The sequence below is a fragment of the Hylobates moloch genome, unplaced genomic scaffold, assembly GCF_009828535.3.
Source record: "Hylobates moloch isolate HMO894 unplaced genomic scaffold, HMol_V3 SCAFFOLD_19, whole genome shotgun sequence".
Taxonomy (NCBI): domain Eukaryota; kingdom Metazoa; phylum Chordata; class Mammalia; order Primates; family Hylobatidae; genus Hylobates; species Hylobates moloch.
Window position 1 is genome coordinate 42,724,224 of NW_026652294.1, and position 18,677 is coordinate 42,742,900.

The following is an 18,677-nucleotide window of genomic DNA, read 5'->3' on the forward strand; positions in this document are numbered from 1 at the left end:
ACTAAAGGCCAGGACATTTCCTCAAGAGAGGAAGAAATGGTAGGGGCAGAAGATTTTAAAATGCATTAGAAAGGCCACAGAGAAAGAGGCTGGGGTGGCAGAGGAGAGTGGGGAAGCTCTCTGCCTAACTGCGGGGAGCCCAGAGAGTGAGTCTGTAGGATGGTCCCACTGTGAACATCAGGGAAGATACTCCTGACCTGTGCTTATTTGGGGAGCTCCACCGTGACGGAATCCCCTGTTCTGAAATGCTTCGGAACATTGGTGGTGCATCTGTTTCTCCCTGGAGCCCACCCTTAGCAGGCTTATTGTGCTCCCATTCCAGGCATGTTTGGTGCACACGAGTGAGACCATCCGTGTGTGCTACTTCATGGAGCGGCTGATGGCACAGCAGCGGCCTGTCATGCTTGTGGGCACGGCTGGCACTGGCAAGTCGGTGCTGGTGGGAGCTAAGCTGGCCAGCCTTGACCCCGAGGCATACTTGGTGAAAAACGTGCCATTCAACTACTACACCACGTCGGCAATGCTGCAGGGTAAGCGGCCCAGGGCACCTGGGGTGGGGGCCATCTGGGTGGCCGTGTGTCACCTGACACAGAGCTGAAGCCGAGCCTCAGGTGCCTGCCTGGCTTGAGTTCTGCATACCCCAGCACTGCGCACTTCCTCCCACATGCCCCTTCTCACCTCTCCCTGCCCGCCTCTTTCTGGCTCCTCCAGCACCCCTTAGCACTGCTTCTGGTCTTTCTACATTCCTCCCTGGCCTGTTAAATTCCTCAAGAGCAAGGTGTTCAACACAGAGCAGTTCAGCACCTTCATGACAAAGAGAGCTAGCTCCAAGCCACAGAGAGATTTGCAAGAGCTTGCAGACTTCCAGCACTGAAAGTATCTCTAGAAATCATTTAATTCATCTCTCATATGTTATGGATGGGGAAACTGAGGCTCAGGTAAAAGGATGTGATTGCCCAAAGTCACCACCAAGTGGCGAGGCAGGCATGACACACCTGGTCTTCTGAGTCCACCTGGGGCTTGCTTTTCCCTGGTGTTTACACACAGAGCCCCCAAATAGACATGGGCCACCAGTGATGTTTTCCCCTTGCCAGAGTCTCTCTCCCCTTAACTCATTTATGACACAGTCTCCTTTTTTATGGAAACAACACATTAACTAAAAACAGCTTTGTTTTGGAGAAGCTTCCAAGCCATTCTTCCAATGAAATGAGGGGAGAGGCAGGGCTGGGGAGAAACCCTGTTCTTACTTCCCAAACACCCACAGCACTTGGTCCGAGCTTTCCCAGGTGACACTGCAGTGTCTCCCCACACCTAGATATGAGCTGTTTGCGGATGGATAAGTTAGGAGCCATAGCTTATAATGTGAAAAGTGAACCTGGCACTCGCGTTATCTGCTTTGCAGACTTGCAAAGCAGTCTTCATGTGCACCACCACTTGCTCCGCCTTAACCATTTTACCCAGTCTTTCTGCCATCCCCGCCTGGTGGAAACTATAGAGTCAGCCCGCGATGTTGCCTCTGCTAACACTCTACTTTCCCCAATGCCCCTGGGGGAATTCTTCCTGCACAGTTTTGCCAACTTTTTTAGGATTAAGGTCCAGCCAACTCAAAATGCTGATGGGGAGAGCGCCGCCTCTGCTCTCTGCCCCTCAGAGCAGCTAGGTGCGTGGAGCATGTGGACAGAGGTTCTGGCTTCCCCCCACCCGCCCTTCAATGGTGGAGACTTCTTCACCTATTTCAAACTCACCTCTGGACTTCATCTGCTGCTGAGCCAATCCTGATCCAGCAACTGACTGTAGTTCAGACGTGAATATTAACAAGTAAGACAAAATGAAGCAACAAAGATTTACATCAGAACTTTACTAGTTTGTCCAAGATGTAAACATCTTCTATTCAAATACTGAAGGAATCGTTCTTCCATTTTTTGTGCTCTTCACAATGTCACAGCAACAAGCATGACATACTTTTAAGTATAATCTGTATTACTAACATTTTCCTTATTATTTTCACAAGTCTACAAAACAAATCAAGCCCTGCTTTGTAGTGTTTGCCAATTTCCATGGTGTAAATACTCCCACTGTGGCCAGTTGTAAGCTACCAATGCAATGTCAGTGAACAAGGAGTCAGGAAGAGATACACAGTAGCACACCATTATAAGCATTTCCACTTTACAGACACAGTGGATGAAAATAACCTCCAGTATACACATGATAGTAAATGTCATAAAATAATTAAGATGTGATGAGTTTTGAATATTTATTACCATGATTTTCAATATAATTTACTTAATTATAAGTTTATCTATATTTACTTATTTGTTTATTTTTGAGATGGAGTTTCACTCTTTGTCACCTAGGCTGGACTGCAGTGGTGCAATCTTGGCTCACTGCAACCTCTGCCACCCAGGTTCAAACGATTCTCTTGTCTCAGCCTCCCAAGTAGCTGGGATTATAGGCACCTGCCAAGACACCCGGCTAATTTTTGGAATTTTAGTAGAGACAGGGTTTCACCATGTTGGACAGGCTGGTCTCGAACTCCTGACCTCAGGTGATCCACCAGCCTCAGCCTCCCAAAGTGCTGGGATTGCAGGTGGGAGCCACTGTGGCCAGCCTAATTTATTTTTTAATAATGGTCATGTTTAACAACCAGCTTGCGCAATTCCCCTGGTGTCAATAATGAGCTCCAATAAGCCACTGGCTTAGTCTTTACTCCATGAGGCTTCAACACCACCACATCTTAACCTTCCATCAAGGCCGAAGCCATCACATCAGCACCTGGCAGTGGCCTTAAGCAGACTTCACCTGTCTGGCTAATTTAAATCTTAGCACTTCGCTGTCTGCCTCATCGAATTCCTCTTTCTTTTTCAAATATGTACCCTTATTTTCAAGCCTTGAGTCCAACAACTGATCAGATTACCAGCTCTGACCATTTACCTCAATTCTTTTTTTTTTGAGGCGGAGTCTCGCTCTGTCGCCCAGGCTGGAGTGCAGTGGCGCAGTCTCGGCTCACTGCAAGCTCCGCCTCCCTGGTTCACGCCATTCTCCTGCCTCAGCCTCTCCGAGTAGCTGGGACTACAGGCACCCGCCACCACGCCCGGCCAATTTTCCGTATTTTTAGTAGAGACGGGGTTTCACCGTGGTCTCGATCTCCTGACCTCGTGATCCGGCCACCTCGGCCTCCCAAAGTGCTGGGATTACAAGCGTGAGGCACCGCGCCCGGCCTACCTCAATTCTTACTGCTGTTACAACTACACTACTACTACTACTAATAATAATAATAGCAACAACAACAACTGACGTTTATCAAAGGCTTATCAGGAGTGTGAATCTGACTTAGACTTTTACACTTTTCTTTTTTTTTTACTTCTTTAATCTTGTACAGCCCTGTGAATAAGAATTTGTATTACCTTCATTTTATACATGAGAAAACTAAGGCACAGAGAAGTTAAGCTACCCTATGACACACAGTAAGTCGGGGAGCCAAGGTTTGGCCCCAGAGAGTCTGACTTCAGAGCCTGTGCTCTTAACCACTAGGCTATACTGCTTCCCTGCTAAGAAAATACTTTGAAAACTGCAATAAATATTCAACATTATTACTATTATCATTAGTAGTACTATTCAAGTATTCCAGAGGAATGATTTTCTATTTAATTGATTTTCTATCTAAGTGATTTTCTATTTAATTTTATTAAATAGAATAAATTTAATAATTCTAAAATTATTAAAATTAATGATTTAATAAAATTAAACAGAAAAAGTGATTTGATTCTATTAAAGTGGTTTTATAATATTTTAAAAATATCCTTTAAATAGAGGGTAAACATTTGGAACCAAGGAAGAGAAGATGAGTTTCTCACACTGCCCTGACCTGTCATTCTCACTCTGGATCTCTCACCTAGAGGGCTTTCTCCTTCCCTCCTGTTAGAACACAGAGAATTCATTTTTTCTTTCTTGAAACAGCCCAGGCTGGAGTGCAGTAGTGTACTCTTGGTTCATTGTATCCTCTGCCTCCTAGGTTCAAGCGATTCTCCTGCCTCAGCCTCCCCAGTGGCTGTGACTACAAATAAATCTCAAAATGCTGTTAAATAGAGCCAGGATGAAAACTGGCTCTCACTGTAGCTGAGAATTCACCAAAACCCAACACTCTCTGTTTCTTGTTAATTCCCCAATGGCCTCTCAGTAACATTAGACCTTGAAGCCATCCCTCCTCACACACTAAGTGATGGAGAAAGCTACTATTCTATAACCTCTCCTGTCCAGAGGCAACCAGGAATTGGAGAGTCAGCCGAAGCCCAGAGTAGCAGCATATATGTAACAACATTCATGCAATAAAGCTCAGACCCTTAACTCTGAAAAATGCTGTATTCCCTTTTATTCCTTTATGGGAACTTCCTTCCTCTTGCCTTATTCACAGTGCAAACAATCTTGATTATTTGGGCTTCTTAGCCTAAAACATTTTAAGAGCAACAAAATGGCAGGAGAAAGGGTGTTACCAACGATTTAAAAAGTGACAGCTAGAAACCAGGTATCAAACAGGGATTTGGAGAATCAGCTGAATGTACGAGAAATGTGTAAACTCAAAAGACAGCTAGCTGCTCTAGTATCATTCAATGAAGAGGCAAACTATTGCACCTCCTTTGTGAACCCGTTACTCATTTTGCAGCCCAGCGTCTTAATCATTATTTGTACTTGAGACCCTGTGTATTTAAGAAAAAGTTGCATGTGAGGTGGCATACTCTGCTTGAAAGGACAGTTAGCACACCCAGACAGATGTGCAAATTTATGTTTATAATGTGTCTATAATGGTAAAAGGGGAGAAACAGCCTGTCTGTATGATAGAATACTAATCAATGTTGGAAAGAATGAGAAAATTCTGTAGGTACTGAGTTGAAACTATTTCCAAAATTTTGTTGAGTGAGAAAAGGAAGATATAGAACAGTATATATAGCATGCTCCAAACTGTATCTTGTTTAAAAAGAAGTATATAAAAATTTACTCTTATATGATTTTTTAAAATATATATAATATATATACACACACATAATTTATGCTTATATAAAAACTTAGACAATCTCCAGAAGGACACAAAAGAAACATAGACAGCAGTTGTCCTGGGCAAGGGAAACTGACTGGGTGCTGAGGGTGGAATAGAGAATTATTTAAACCTTTTTAATTAAAAAATATTTCAAACATGTACAGAAGTACAGAAAACAATATAACAGATGCCAGTGTAGCACTATCCAGATTTAACAGATGCTAAAGTGTTAGCATTATGCTAAATGGAACTTAGCATTATGAGTGCAGCTAATCGGCGGGGCATGGAGGCTCACGCCTGTAATCCCAGCATTTTGGGAGGCTGAGGTGGGCAGATCACATGAGGTCAGGAGTTTGAGACCAGCCTGGCCAACATGGTGAAACCCTGTCTCTGCCAAAAACACACACAAAAAATTAGCCAGGTGTGGTGGTGCATGCTTGCAGTCCCAGCTACTCAGGAGGCTGAGGCAGGAGAATCACTTAAGCCTGGGAGGTGGAGGTTGCAGTCAGCCAAGATCACACCACTGCTCTCCAGCCTGGGCAACAGAGTGAGATCCCTGCCACAAAATAAAATAAAATAGTATAAAAACAAATACAGCTAATACAGCACCTCTGTTGCTCCTTTCTCCTTCCTGCCCCTTATTAACTAGAGTACTAAGCTCAATGTGTATCATTCTAAGTTTATACTTTTGAAACAAATATGTAGCCATAAAATACATAGTGTTGCATACTGAAACTTTAAATATGCCATACTATACCTTTCTTTGGCAACTTACTTGTATTGGTCCGTTCTCACACTGCTATAAAGACATTCCCGAGACTGGGTAATTTATAAAGGAAGGAGGTTTAATGGACTCACAGTTCCGTATGACTGGGGAAGCCTCACAGTCATGGTGGAAAGCAAAGGAGGAGCAAAAGCACATCCCACATGGTGGCAGGCAAGAGCGCATGTGCGGGAGAACTGCCGTTTATAAAGCCATCAAATCTCATGAGACTTACTATCATGAGAACAGCACAGGAAAACCCACCCTCATGATTCAATTACCTCCCACCAGGTAGGACATAGGGATTATGGGAGCTAGAATTCAAGATGAGATTAGGGTGGGGACACAGCCAACCCATATCATTACTTTTTTAATCATTGTCTTAATACATGCAGATCTATTTCATTTATTTTCACTGCTGCATAGAATTCCATTGTGTGAATAAATCACAGCTCATTTATCCTTTTTCCTACTGAAAAGCAGCATAATCTTTTTACATTTTTTTCTTTTCTAAAAAAAGCTATATTGAGTTATAATTGACATACAATAAACTACATATTTAAGGTGTACAATTTGATACATTTCAAAATATTTATACATCACAAAATCATCGTAATTGAAATAATGAACATAACTGTCACCTCCAAACGTTTCCTCACTTCCTTTGTAATCCCTTCTTCCCAACGCCCCCCACCTGCCCTGTTTCAGACAACCACTGATCTGCTTTCTATCACTATAAATTAGTTTGCATTTTCTAGAAATTTACATAATGGAGTCACAAAATGTGCACTCTCTTTTTGCCTGGCTTCTTTCACTCAGCATGATTTTGAGATTTATCCATGTTGTTGAGTGAATCAACAGTTCATTCTTTTCATTCTTGAATAGTAAGATAAAGTATGTAAAACACTCAAAATGATTCCCAGCATACAATAAGTGCTTTGTAAATGGAAGCTGTTATTTTAATCATATTAACAACATACTTCTCAAATTTAAGAATCTACATTGAACAATAATTTCTAAGCCCCAACCGCCAAAAACAAAACAAAACAAAAACAACAAAAGCAAACCTTTTTTGCTTGAAAAATAAGTTTAAGACAAGCTATGCTAAAACAGAAATAATGTTTTGGGAAAAAATATTCCAGCTTTCAAATAGACAGTAACTCCACCCAGTAGGTCAATTCCTAGAGGTCTCCAGGGGGACTTTTTGCAGCTCATTCATCCTGCCAGTCCATCAGATGCTATTTTTCTCAAAATCAGATGTTCTTTTTTTTTTTTTTTGAGACAGAGTCTCGCTCTGTCCCCCAGGCTGGAATGCAGTGGCGCCATCTCGGCTCACTGCAAGCTCCGCCTCCTGGGTTCATGCCATTCTCCTGCCTCAGCCTGCCGAGTAGCTGGGACTACAGGCGCCCGCCACCATGCCCGGCTAATTTTTTGTATTTTTAGTAGAGACGGGGTTTCACCGTGGTCTCGATCTCCTGACCTCATGATCCACCCGCCTCGGGCTCCCAAAGTGCTGGGATTACAGGCGTGAGCCACCGCGCCCGGCCAATCAGATGTTCTTTTATAGAGGAGGCAGCTGGTTAATAATACCTGCATCTCTCCTCTCTTTCACTACATCCAGTTCTGGAGTCTCCATTGTACTTCTCTAAACATGGATTCAGAACTCCTTGATACCAGTGGGGGCTGTGCTTCCAATTCACAGTGTGGATGGCACACACTTTAACGTTTACAGTCGGTCAACTCTTGTACAAAGGGCTTTCCTCACGTTAGTTCCTTTAATCCTCCCCAGCCTATGAGACCATTTCAGTATGGCTTTTGACTGCAAGTAGTGGAAAATCTGACATTAGTGGCATAAATATTCTGTTTTTTACAAGACAGGAATTCTGAAGGCAGGCAGTTGCTAATATCAGGTTAATGACAGTGATATCAATGCTAAGATATTTGCTGTTCTCTTGGCTGCTCCTTCAAGGTGGCAGAATGGCTGCTGCATCAGCCATCACATCTGCATTCAAAAAAAAAAAAAAAGTGGTAGGGGGAGATAGAGCCCATGTCCTGACATGATAACTCTCCAGGAACTTTATAAACTTATGCCTATGTCTTAATGTTCAAGACTGTGCCACATGACCACCCCAGCTGAAGACTGCCTAAAGAGAAGGAGGTTGGAAATGGTGTACAACACAGATTTGATGATAGTCCCCATTTTTACAAGTTAATCAAATGAAGCTTAGAGGTGTTAAGGACTTACCTCAAAGTCATCCTATGAGTTAACACCAAAGCTGTCTTATTTCATGAAGCTATGAAGACCTTCTAATTTGATAAGACTTTAAGTCATACATCTTAATTTGCATAGTAGAATGCTAACTCTGCTTCCACTCATCTAGAGCATATGGATATCTTTTTCTGTGATAGTCAATATAATAGGCCCTTCCGTCAGTCATTGAAAAAGTCTGGCCGGGCGCGGTGGCTCACGCTTGTAATCCCAGCACTTTGGGAGGCCGAGGAGGGCGGATCACGAGGTCAGGAGATCGAGACCACGGTGAAACCCCGTCTCTACTAAAAATACAAAAAAATTAGCCGGGCGTGGTGGCGGGCGCCTGTAGTCCCAGCTACTCGGAGAGGCTGAGGCAGGAGAATGGTGTGAACCCGGGAGGCGGAGCTTGCAGTGAGCCGAGATTGCGCCACTGCACTCCAGCCTGGGTGACAGAGCCAGACTCCGTCTCAAAAAAAAAAAAAAAGAAAAAAGAAAAAGTCAGCCTTCTGTTGACTACTGTGTAGCACATGCACAAACCACGAGTTCATAACACTGACACCTCAAGCCGAGACAGGCAGAGATCTGTGTTCATCTCCATTCCAGCAGTTTCTCTGAACTCCACAAACCTAGCTGTACTGCTCTCATTCCCTTCATTAAATTACAATATAATGGTCCGCCCTTGGGTTTTGTTGAGGGTTACTATGATAAAAGATAATTTTAAGTTTTTTTTTATGCCTTCTGCAAAATCTCAGTTGAAGACCATTCTGTAGCCTGATACCTGTTTTATAAGTATCTGTGATATATGCCTCCTAGAATTTGGTGCTTGCAAAATTTTTAGAGGAAAGAAGAGATGGCTCTGTACCAGTAACCTGAGATGACATGGTTATTGTAATTAAACACAGATTTAGTTCTGAGCTTTCAGGCAAGCAGTTCATAAAGGAAAATGTGAGATAAATTTTTATATGTTTACAGTAACTACGTCATCCTACATTACTAGTGTAATTAAGTTGCTTCTCATTCTGTATTGTTTAGCAATCCCTATTAGTGTTTATTTTAATTGGTCTGTTTTATGTCTTTTTGAAGACTTTAAGTCTCTTCTTGTTCTTTTTGAAAATATAAATAATTTTTAAAACAAAAGAATTCATAAAGACCCACAAGACAGGATAGTTTAGAAGCAGGATAGTTTAGAAAAGTAGGAACAAAGAGCTTGGTTAAGACATCAGTGGGCTTATAGTTTTAGTGTACAGGGAGAAGGCCAAAGATCAAGCTCATCGCAGTTCTGAATTCTCTTGCCATTTGCATTATTAGCTCAACAAATATTTGAGTGCTTAATTACACCAATTATATAGGAGCTCAGATGTCTGAAACTTTGTATAAAATGAATCTCTGTAACCTGTTTATTATAAACCTCAAGGTTGGACAGGACCTTAAAAGATCTAATCAAATGTCCAATCTCAAAGGAGCATTGTGCTTACAATTATTACAGAAAGACAGCTCTCTCCCACCTAATACCTTTCACTTAATGACACAAATCAAAGTGAAATCATCAAAGATTTATCATCTAGTGAGTAAGACATTCCACTTGGAATTGTGGAAAGTTCAAATATAATGAAATTGAAAACACATATTTCAGGCAATAGAAAAATAATTCCATAAATTTTGGTATATCCAAATTATGGAACACAATACAGCAATTAAAATCATGTTTTAGGAGGGTGTTTATTACCATATAAAGAGGTCTACAATATATTAAATTAAAAAATATAAGCGGTATATTCAGTATAATTTTGATTGTGTAGAAAAAAAAATCTAAGCAAAAAAACCAGACTAGAATAAAATACACCAAAATATTGAAAGAGAGTACTTACAGCTAGTTGATAGAATTATGGGTGATTTTCACTTCCATTATTCTAATTTTCTATGCTTTTTAATCTTTCTAAAATGAATATGTATTATGTTTATAATCATGCAAAGTATATTTTTTGAAAGAATAAATGCAAAGCCCTTACAAGATAACTGAAAAGTCTTAACACATGAAAATTAAATAATATGAAAGGAAAAGACTTCAAACAGGTGCACAAATCATATCAATGCGAAATAAGATATGATTAATTACTAACGATCTCTGTCAAAAATGTGGTGCAGGCAATGAGTTGACTAAACTGAGAATTTTAAAGGGCAGAAGCCATGTCTTTATGATGTTTAAGAAGTAAGGCTGGGCGCACTGGCTCATTCCTGTAATCCCAGCACTCTGGGAGGCCGAGGCAGGCAGATCACCTGAGGTTGGAAGTTCGAGGCCAGCCTGACCAACGTGGAGAAATCCCGTCTCTATTAAAAATACAAAATTAACCAGGCGTGGTGCCACATGCCTGCAATCCCAGCTACGCAGGAGGCTGAGGCAGGAGAATTGCCTGAACTTGGGAGGCAGAGGTTGCACTGAGCTGAGATCGCGCTATTGCACTTCAATCTGGGCAACAAGAGTGAAACTCCATCTCAAAAAAAAAAAAAAAAAAAAAAAGAAGTAAATATTGCAGTAGTGGTTATGTGAGGTTCCATTGCCAGGCGGACCTGGGTTAAAATCCTGGCTTTGACACTTAGTAGCTGTTTGACCTTGGATAAAATCACTAAATTTCTCTAAGCCTCAGTTTTATAATGTGTTCAAAGACTTTTAAGAGGTAATGATAATACAGGACAGGCCTTTGTGTGGGTCAGTGCTATAATAATGCATGTCAAGCACTCACTCACTGGTAACGCTTCATGATGAATGAATGAACTGCTCTAAAGTTCAGGGACAGGAGGAATCACTAAAACGAGAATTGTCAGGGAGGGTGGGAGAGAAGGCTCTCTTGCTGGGTAACACGGAGAAGATTTGGAATTACTATCTAAAAACCTGGATTCTAATTCCAGCAAGGTATTTAATATGCCTTAGCCTCTATGTCCTTAATTGCAAATGGGGGATAATAAGAGTTTCTTTACCTATATCATGAAGTTTGCAATAACAATAAGATACATTCATTCATTCCTTTATTTAATAAATGATTTTTGAGCACCATACTATGTGCTAGATAATACCCTAAGTCCAGGGGTTATGACAATGAGACAAACAGTAAAATCCCTGTCCTCGTGGGGTTTAGATTCTAGTGTTGAAGGGGATGGACGGGGTAATACACAAGATACTAAGTAAAGATATAGGATATTAGGAAGTAACAAGCGATGTAAAGAGACATGAAGCTGGGGCACAGGATAGCAGTGGGGCTTTGAACTTCAGGGCGCATACCAGGGAAGACCTTACTAGAAAAATAGCACCTGGGTAAATAAACACCTGATGGGTGTGAGGGAGCAAACTGTGCTGGCATGTGGAAGAAGAGGATTCGAGGCAGAGGGTACAGCCAGAGCAAAGCCTTGGGTCAGCGAGTGACTCATGATCAGAAACAACTACTCGGGAGGCTGAGGCAGGAGAATTGCTTGAACCCAGGAGATGGAGGTTGCAGTGAGCCAAAATAGTGCCACTGCATTCCAGCCTGGGCGACAGAGTGAGACTCTGTCTCAAAAAAGAAAAAAAAAAAAGAAAAGAAACGGGGTGCCTGGAGCAGAGTCTGAGAACAGGAGAAAGAAACAAAGATGCAAGTTTAGTGGAAGTCAACAAACTGGCTTTTGCTCCAAGTGAGACAGGATACCACGGGAGGGCATAAAACGGGATGGGCGTGATCCAATTTACATTTTACAAGGGTATTCTTGTCTGCTGTTTTGAGAATATGGTGTAGGGAGTCTAGGGCAAAAGCTGGGAGACCAGTTGGGAAGATGTGTAGTTACCGGGTGAGAGCAGATGGACAAGGAGAGCAGCAGTGGAGATGGCGAAAAGAGATAACAAATGGGAAGCCACTTTGAAAATTAAATTGCAGGCCAGGCGTGGTGGTGCACACCTGTAATCCCAGCACTTTGGGAGGCTGAGGCGGGCAGATCACCTGAGGTCAGGAATTCGAGACCAGCCTGACCAACATGGAGAAACCCCGTCTCTACTAAAAACACAAAATTAGCCAAGTGTGGTGTTGCATGCCTGTAATCCCAGCTACTCGGGAGGCTGAGGCAGGAGAATTGCTTGAACCTGGGAGGCAGAGGTTGCAGTGAGCCGAGATCACGCAACTGCACTCCAGCCTGGGCAACAAGAGGGAAACTCCATCAAAAAAAAAAAAAAAAATTAAATTACCCTTCAAGCATAAGATGGCAGTGCAATAGTATCCAGAGAACGGCCATTCACCCTGGCGCAGCAGCTGACACCGGTCTTTGTGGCCAAAGACTGAACCCCAAGCTGTTCCATATGGGTCTTGAGGAGAAATTCAGTCAGAATGTACAAATGACCTTGGGCCTGGGCTCCAGGTGTGGGCTTGAGTTTCCAGGCTTGTTGAGGACAGTCAGAACCCAGAAGTGTGGCGAGAGGGTCACATTTCTTTATATGTCTCATTCATTCAGCTCCTTCAACATCAACACTTTTCCTGAAACTCAAACCCTCTTCTTCTCCTCCAATTCTACTTTGGAAACAGTGTAGCTCACTGTAATTCCATCCTAGGTGTGACATGGAGCAGAGCATGGCCAAGAAGGGATCAACAATGTGCCTGTATTTCCAGGCGGACCCTTTCTTTCTCTGGAGAACTTAGTATCATCTGCCTGAGATAATCCTGTGCCCTCCACGGCCACTTCTTGCTAACTGACATGCTTTTCTCCTCAACGATCCTTTTAAAGCATAAAGAGCTTAATCAACCCAAATTACAGGGTCTGCTTAATTCCACGGGTTGATTTGAATATCATTGCCCTGGGAGGAGGAGAAACAAGTCTTCCCAAGGAGAGAATTTCCTATTAGAAGAACTGTTCTCAAAAGCATGTCCTTGTCAACCCATTAATTATATTTCATTTTGACAGATCTCACATATAGTTGTTATATCTTTAGGGGGGAAGAAGGTGTTGTGTGATTAATTGGTTGATAGTGTATGTTAATTGGATGCTAATTAAATTTAAATTTAATTCACATTTGAAACACTTAGTTTAACTAAGGACCAAAAAATTAGAATATTTGAGCTTCTTGAAGGAACTTGTCTATCTGTCACCTTCATATGTCTATTGACACTTTCTCCTTGTTTACAAACTTGTTTTTCAAGAGAAGAAATCAGCTGGTTCTTAGAGCTTCCAGCTGTAACAGGAAATGTTGGTTCTTGCAATTCATAAATATTTCATTGCTTTACTGGAAAAAGTACAGATATCTCCACCCTATTACTTAAGTTTGTTCTAAACAAGTCCCGTCATGCTGGAAAACTGCTGTTAGACTTCTTCCTTTGGCTTGATAATTGAAGAAACCACTCCAGGACAGAGTTTCTGCACTCTGTCTCCAGAAAGGCACCAAGGTGCTCAGATAGAAAGCCAGGAAACCTGAGAGCAGGGGAGGGCACCGTTCATGACACTGGAAGCATCTGGGAAGTTCTCTGAGGCTGTTTTTTCTACATCCCACCAAGGAAAATCCCATGAGATGAACTCTCTGGGAACACTGTTGGCAAAACATCCATTGACGCCTCTCTTACAGCCTCGGAGAGGAAAGGGCATCTACCCAGCCCTGGAAGGGGAGCTGCAGCCTTTATGCGTTTTTGCTGCCTTTGGTAGGAGGGCAACTCTACCCAGGATTCAACTGTTCGTAAGCTTCCTTGGAGTAGAGTACCTGGCCTTGGAACTGTAAAGATATTTTCCATTTTTAGTATATAAACAAAACTGGGGACCACAAGTATGACAGAAGAAGCATAGTCTTTGAGGTTTAACCACTGTGATTCGTATCCAGCCTTAGTAAAGTTGCTGAGTTCTTTTGAGCCTCAGTTTCCTCATCTATAAAATGGGATAATACTAATCTCACAGTTATAAGGATTAAATGAGATAATTAAGATGTCCAAAAACTTAACACGGTGCACGTGGTGAGGTGTTCAGTCCCCATTACTGCCTAGTAATTTCAGTTTCACTTTCTGGTCCTGTAGAATGCCTGTTGGGAGCAGCAGTAGTTGTTATTATTGTTGTCTTTTGCGTTGCTGCTTTTTGCACACATGCAGGCAGCACCATTGCTTGTCCTTGACATCTTTGCTGTCTCAGTACTGGCATCTGAGGTTAGAGCTGCCTTCCCTCACTGACTGGCTCTCTCCCCAGCTGTCCTGGAGAAGCCTCTGGAAAAGAAGGCTGGCAGAAACTATGGCCCTCCAGGCAACAAGAAGCTCATCTATTTCATTGATGACATGAACATGCCTGAGGTGGATGCCTACGGGACGGTGCAGCCCCACACCATCATCCGGCAGCATCTGGACTATGGCCACTGGTAAGAGTGCCCATGTAGAGGGACTGGCCCAAGGGGGCAGAGCCTAAGGCAGGGCCAAAGGCCAGCCTTTATTCTGCCTGAATGGCAAACCTCAGCATAGCTCTGGTGCCAGAAGGGAATCTTTGTGGTAAACCACATTTCTCATGCAATTCTCTATTTCCCAGAGTGGTTCCTTCAAACAGGGCCATTAATATTCACATGAAAAGTTTAGCCAGAGAAGACACTGAGCTCTCATCTAAGGAAAAAAAAATCTACTTTTTGCTTCAAGACTCATCTCCGAAGTTGCCTTTTTCAAGTGCCCAAAGCAGAATTAACCACTTCTCCTGCACCATGGCCCCACAGCACTGGGCATGTGCTTCAGTGATAACACTTAACACAGGCCAGGCGCCGTGGCTCATGCCTGTAATCCCAGCACTTTGGGAGGCTGAGGCGGGTGGATCACAAGGTCAGGAGTTCGAGACCAGCCTGGCCAACGTGGTGAAACCCCTTCTGTACTGCAAATACAAAAGTTAGCTAGGCGTGATGGCAGGCGCCTGTAGTCCCAGCTACTCGGGAGGCTGAGGCAGGAGAATAGCTTGAACCTTGGAGGCGGAGGTTGCAGTGAGCCAAGATCATACCACTGCACTCCAGCCTAGGCAACAGAACGAGACTCCACCTCAAAAAAAAACTACCTAACACCCGGTACCATGCACCATGTCTGCAGACCTTCCAGCCTCAGTGCCTTCAGAGCAGCTCAGAGGGCTGGATAGTATCTCTTGCGACAGCATAATTTTTAATGGCAAAAGGTCTGAACTTACTAGGAAAAAAAAAAAAAGCAAGTCACTGATTTGAGATAACTTTGACTCACCTTTCTACTGCACACTGAATCTGCTGCTGAGAAAGAGTGAGAAGAGAGAATTCAGAGAGAAGAATGATAGTTAAGATGGCAACTTGAGTTGCCTTCCCTCCCTTCCCAAAATCTTTATTGGATGCCTGACCTATGGAACTGTTCGCAGTCTCCACACTGACATTTGAGCAGCTTAATTTCATGGGCAATAATTAGAGTCAAGCTAACTAGTTTTACTTTAGATTCATGGTCACAAACCTTAAATGGGAAGAGAAGCTTCCTGGAAATTCTACCATATGGCCTTAGTATGTCCACTCTCAGAAATGTCTATTTCATTCTATCTTCCCTCTCTGATCTTCCCACCACACCTCAGCTGATGACCTTGCCTTCTCAGAGAACCCAGATGCTGCCTGCATTTCTTGCTTCCACATCTATACAACTCACCCGTGTCCCCATGCATCTCTCCTTCATCCTCCTGTTACATCTTACCTAAGGCCAAACCATTCACCAGCCTCTTCATTCTACCATCTCCCACTCATCGATCAGTCCCCATCCCCTCATTAGCTGCTTCACATCATTTAAACTTGCATAAACAGGTTGGGTGCAGTGGCTCATGCCTGTAATCCCAGCACTTTGGGAGGCCAAGGTGGGCGAATCATTTGAGCCCAGGAGTTTGAGATCAGCTTGGCCAACATGGTGAAACCCAGTCTCTACTAAAAATACAAAAATTAGCTGGGTGTGGTGGCACATGCCTGTAGTCCCAGCTACTTGGGAGGCTGAGGCAGGAGAATGGCTTGAACCCGGAAGGTAGAGGTTGCAGTGAGCCAAGATCTGCCATTGCACTCCAGCCTGGGTGACAGAGCGAGACTCCGTCTCAAAAAAAGAATAAATAAATTAAAAATAAACGCATAAATTTCTTCGATTGGGTTAAAAAATTACTTTCTAATTACTCTTCTGTCCCCACTCTCTTATCTCCCACTCACTCCTCAATCCACTATTATTTGATTTCTGTTCCTTCCACTCTTCTTGCTAAACTACTATCTGCATCATTATTGCAAAATCCAAGAAATCCTTTGCAAGCTTGTCCAGCTGCCTTATTTTGTTGTTGTTGTTGTTCTGTTTTGTTTTGTTTTAGGCTTTTAGCAGCCTGAAGCCATGGTTTTTAGTGTCTGTCTCTAGTGATAAGTGGAAAAGAGGGATGAGGAAGGGGCATTACTGGCCCAACCAGAGACAGAAACTAAGAACCCATGACTGCATTCTCTCCTTTAGACACCCCTGCTGGAGTCACTACCTTTCTTATTCTCTCTGCAGCCCTTGATGTGGTTGACCACTCCCTTCTTTTGGGAATACTGTCTTCCTTTGCCTTTTGGTATGGCACATACCCCTGATTTTTCTCCTACCTTTTTGTCCATCCTGCTGGCTCATCTTCCTATGCTATTTCCTAAGATATTGAGGTACCTTGGGAATCTGTCCTATGCTCTTATTTCTTCTCAATCCCTGCCAGTGGATCTAGACTTTTTTATCACCCAAACACATGAATGGTAGGGCACATCCTACCTCACCTTGACAAAGCACTCACCTGCCTCGGTCCTCAGACACCTTTCACCTAGAGCTTCTGACTCTTCCAGGTATGATCGGAGCAAGCTGTCCCTAAAGGAGATCACAAATGTACAGTATGTTTCCTGTATGAACCCCACGGCAGGCAGCTTCACCATCAACCCCCGGCTTCAGGTACAGGAGGAGCCACGGCACCTGGCTCCTAATCCTACCTTACTAGAGCTGATGCCCCTTGATTATAAGTATAATAATTGGCCTTTTTCCCCATGCAGCCTCTCAGAATGGTAAATCAGATAGAATGCCAAATTGCATCTCTAGGGGAAAAGAGAAACTCCTAGACTTAGAGTCTCAAGATTGGAAGGGGTCATAGATTTCATCTGATTTGATCCCTCTTCCTTCAGATGAGGGAGCTTCAGAAAGATGAATGACTTTCCCAGGGTCATACGGATTCTCAGTATCAAATTCAGATTTGGACTCAGATTCTCTGAGTTCAAGTTTAGTTCTCTTCCTACTGCCCCAGGCTGCCATCTTTAACTGAAGGTGCTTTGCCTGTTATTCCCCTAGTCATTTTAGGTTCAACCTAAATTTGGACATAGTGTGAGAGATGGGACCAAAATATAGATTTGAAGGCTGTATAAGAATTTTCCATTATTATCTCCAAATTCAGAAGAAGTGATTTCTACTCCATGGTAACAGATGTTGAGCTCATGCCTTTGTTTCCTGTACAGCGTCACTTCAGCGTGTTTGTCCTCTCCTTCCCGGGGGCAGATGCCCTGTCTTCCATCTACAGCATCATCCTCACTCAGCATCTGAAGCTCGGAAACTTCCCGGCGTCCCTGCAGAAATCCATCCCCCCACTGATCAATCTGGCCCTCGCCTTCCACCAGAAAATTGCTACCACATTCCTACCCACAGCAATCAAATTCCACTACATCTTCAACCTCAGAGATTTTGCCAACATTTTCCAGGTGAGTTCATCGGCTGTGAGACACCCTAGGGGCTTAGTGATTATCCAGATGCTCCGATTCTTAATAAAAATAAGTAGTTAATGCCCAGCTCATAGGCACAGGCAAAGCCACTGTTCATATGTAATCATGAACATAAGCAGGTACACACAGTGTCATGGGCTCCATGAGGGAAGGCCCTCAATAAAATAAAGTTTCCTTTGCCAATTAAATTATTTCTTAGTAAGCAGCACGCATCTCTGAGTTGGTTCCCTGGGGGCTGCAGAAGGCTGAACACCTTGGAGATAGTGTTATATAATGAGTCCAGTATGCCTGGGAAGAAAAATGGCCCAAAAGAAAGAAAGAACTATTTTGGATCTCCCATTGGTACACCTGTTGATCTTGGGATGAAAAAGTATGTTCCCCAAACTGTGCAAGATAGCTCTGCTTCCTCAAAAAGCCACATTGTCATACTCCTAAGAGGCCATCTGCCAGCCCCTGAGAGGGTCTCAGTCCTAAAATTCCCAGGTTCATTTCTAGGCTAAAGCTGTTTCAGATCTTTCCAACTGCTTCTCTGAATAGTGATGGCATATCTCTGCCCATTGCTTCCAATTGCTTGGCTCATCACCATCAAAGTCTCCAGAGGGCCATCTAGCAAACCCAGACCCTTTCTTCTATCTGATCAGGGGTAGTATCCTCATGTAGCCAAGTCTACAACTCTCCCATTCTGGACAAGAATCTGCAGAAACTCATTTGCAGAGAGACCTTCCCCCAAGATAACACTGGGTTATTATTGAGGGAATGATGCCTTTCACATCAAGCAGAGGCCACACCCACAAAGAAGTGTCAAAGTGAAGTGATCAGGCAGTGACACCACCTTCCAATGAGAGCACATGTAATTGTAATTAATTTCCCAGAGCAATTATGCAGGTAAGACTTTGAGCCAAACCATCAAAGCTCC

General features: G+C 43.1%; 1 protein-coding gene across 1 annotated transcript in view; it reads left to right on the forward strand.

The window, feature by feature from the left end:
* DNAH9 (dynein axonemal heavy chain 9) overlaps window positions 1-18,677 on the forward strand; it is a 370,372-nt gene that overhangs the window by 167,932 nt on the left and 183,763 nt on the right. The window contains exons 38-41 of the mRNA XM_032140114.2: window positions 323-530; window positions 14,224-14,389; window positions 16,844-16,946; window positions 17,501-17,740. Of these exons, the coding sequence (XP_031996005.1) occupies window positions 323-530; window positions 14,224-14,389; window positions 16,844-16,946; window positions 17,501-17,740 (717 nt within the window). The remainder of the gene's footprint in view (window positions 1-322; window positions 531-14,223; window positions 14,390-16,843; window positions 16,947-17,500; window positions 17,741-18,677) is intronic.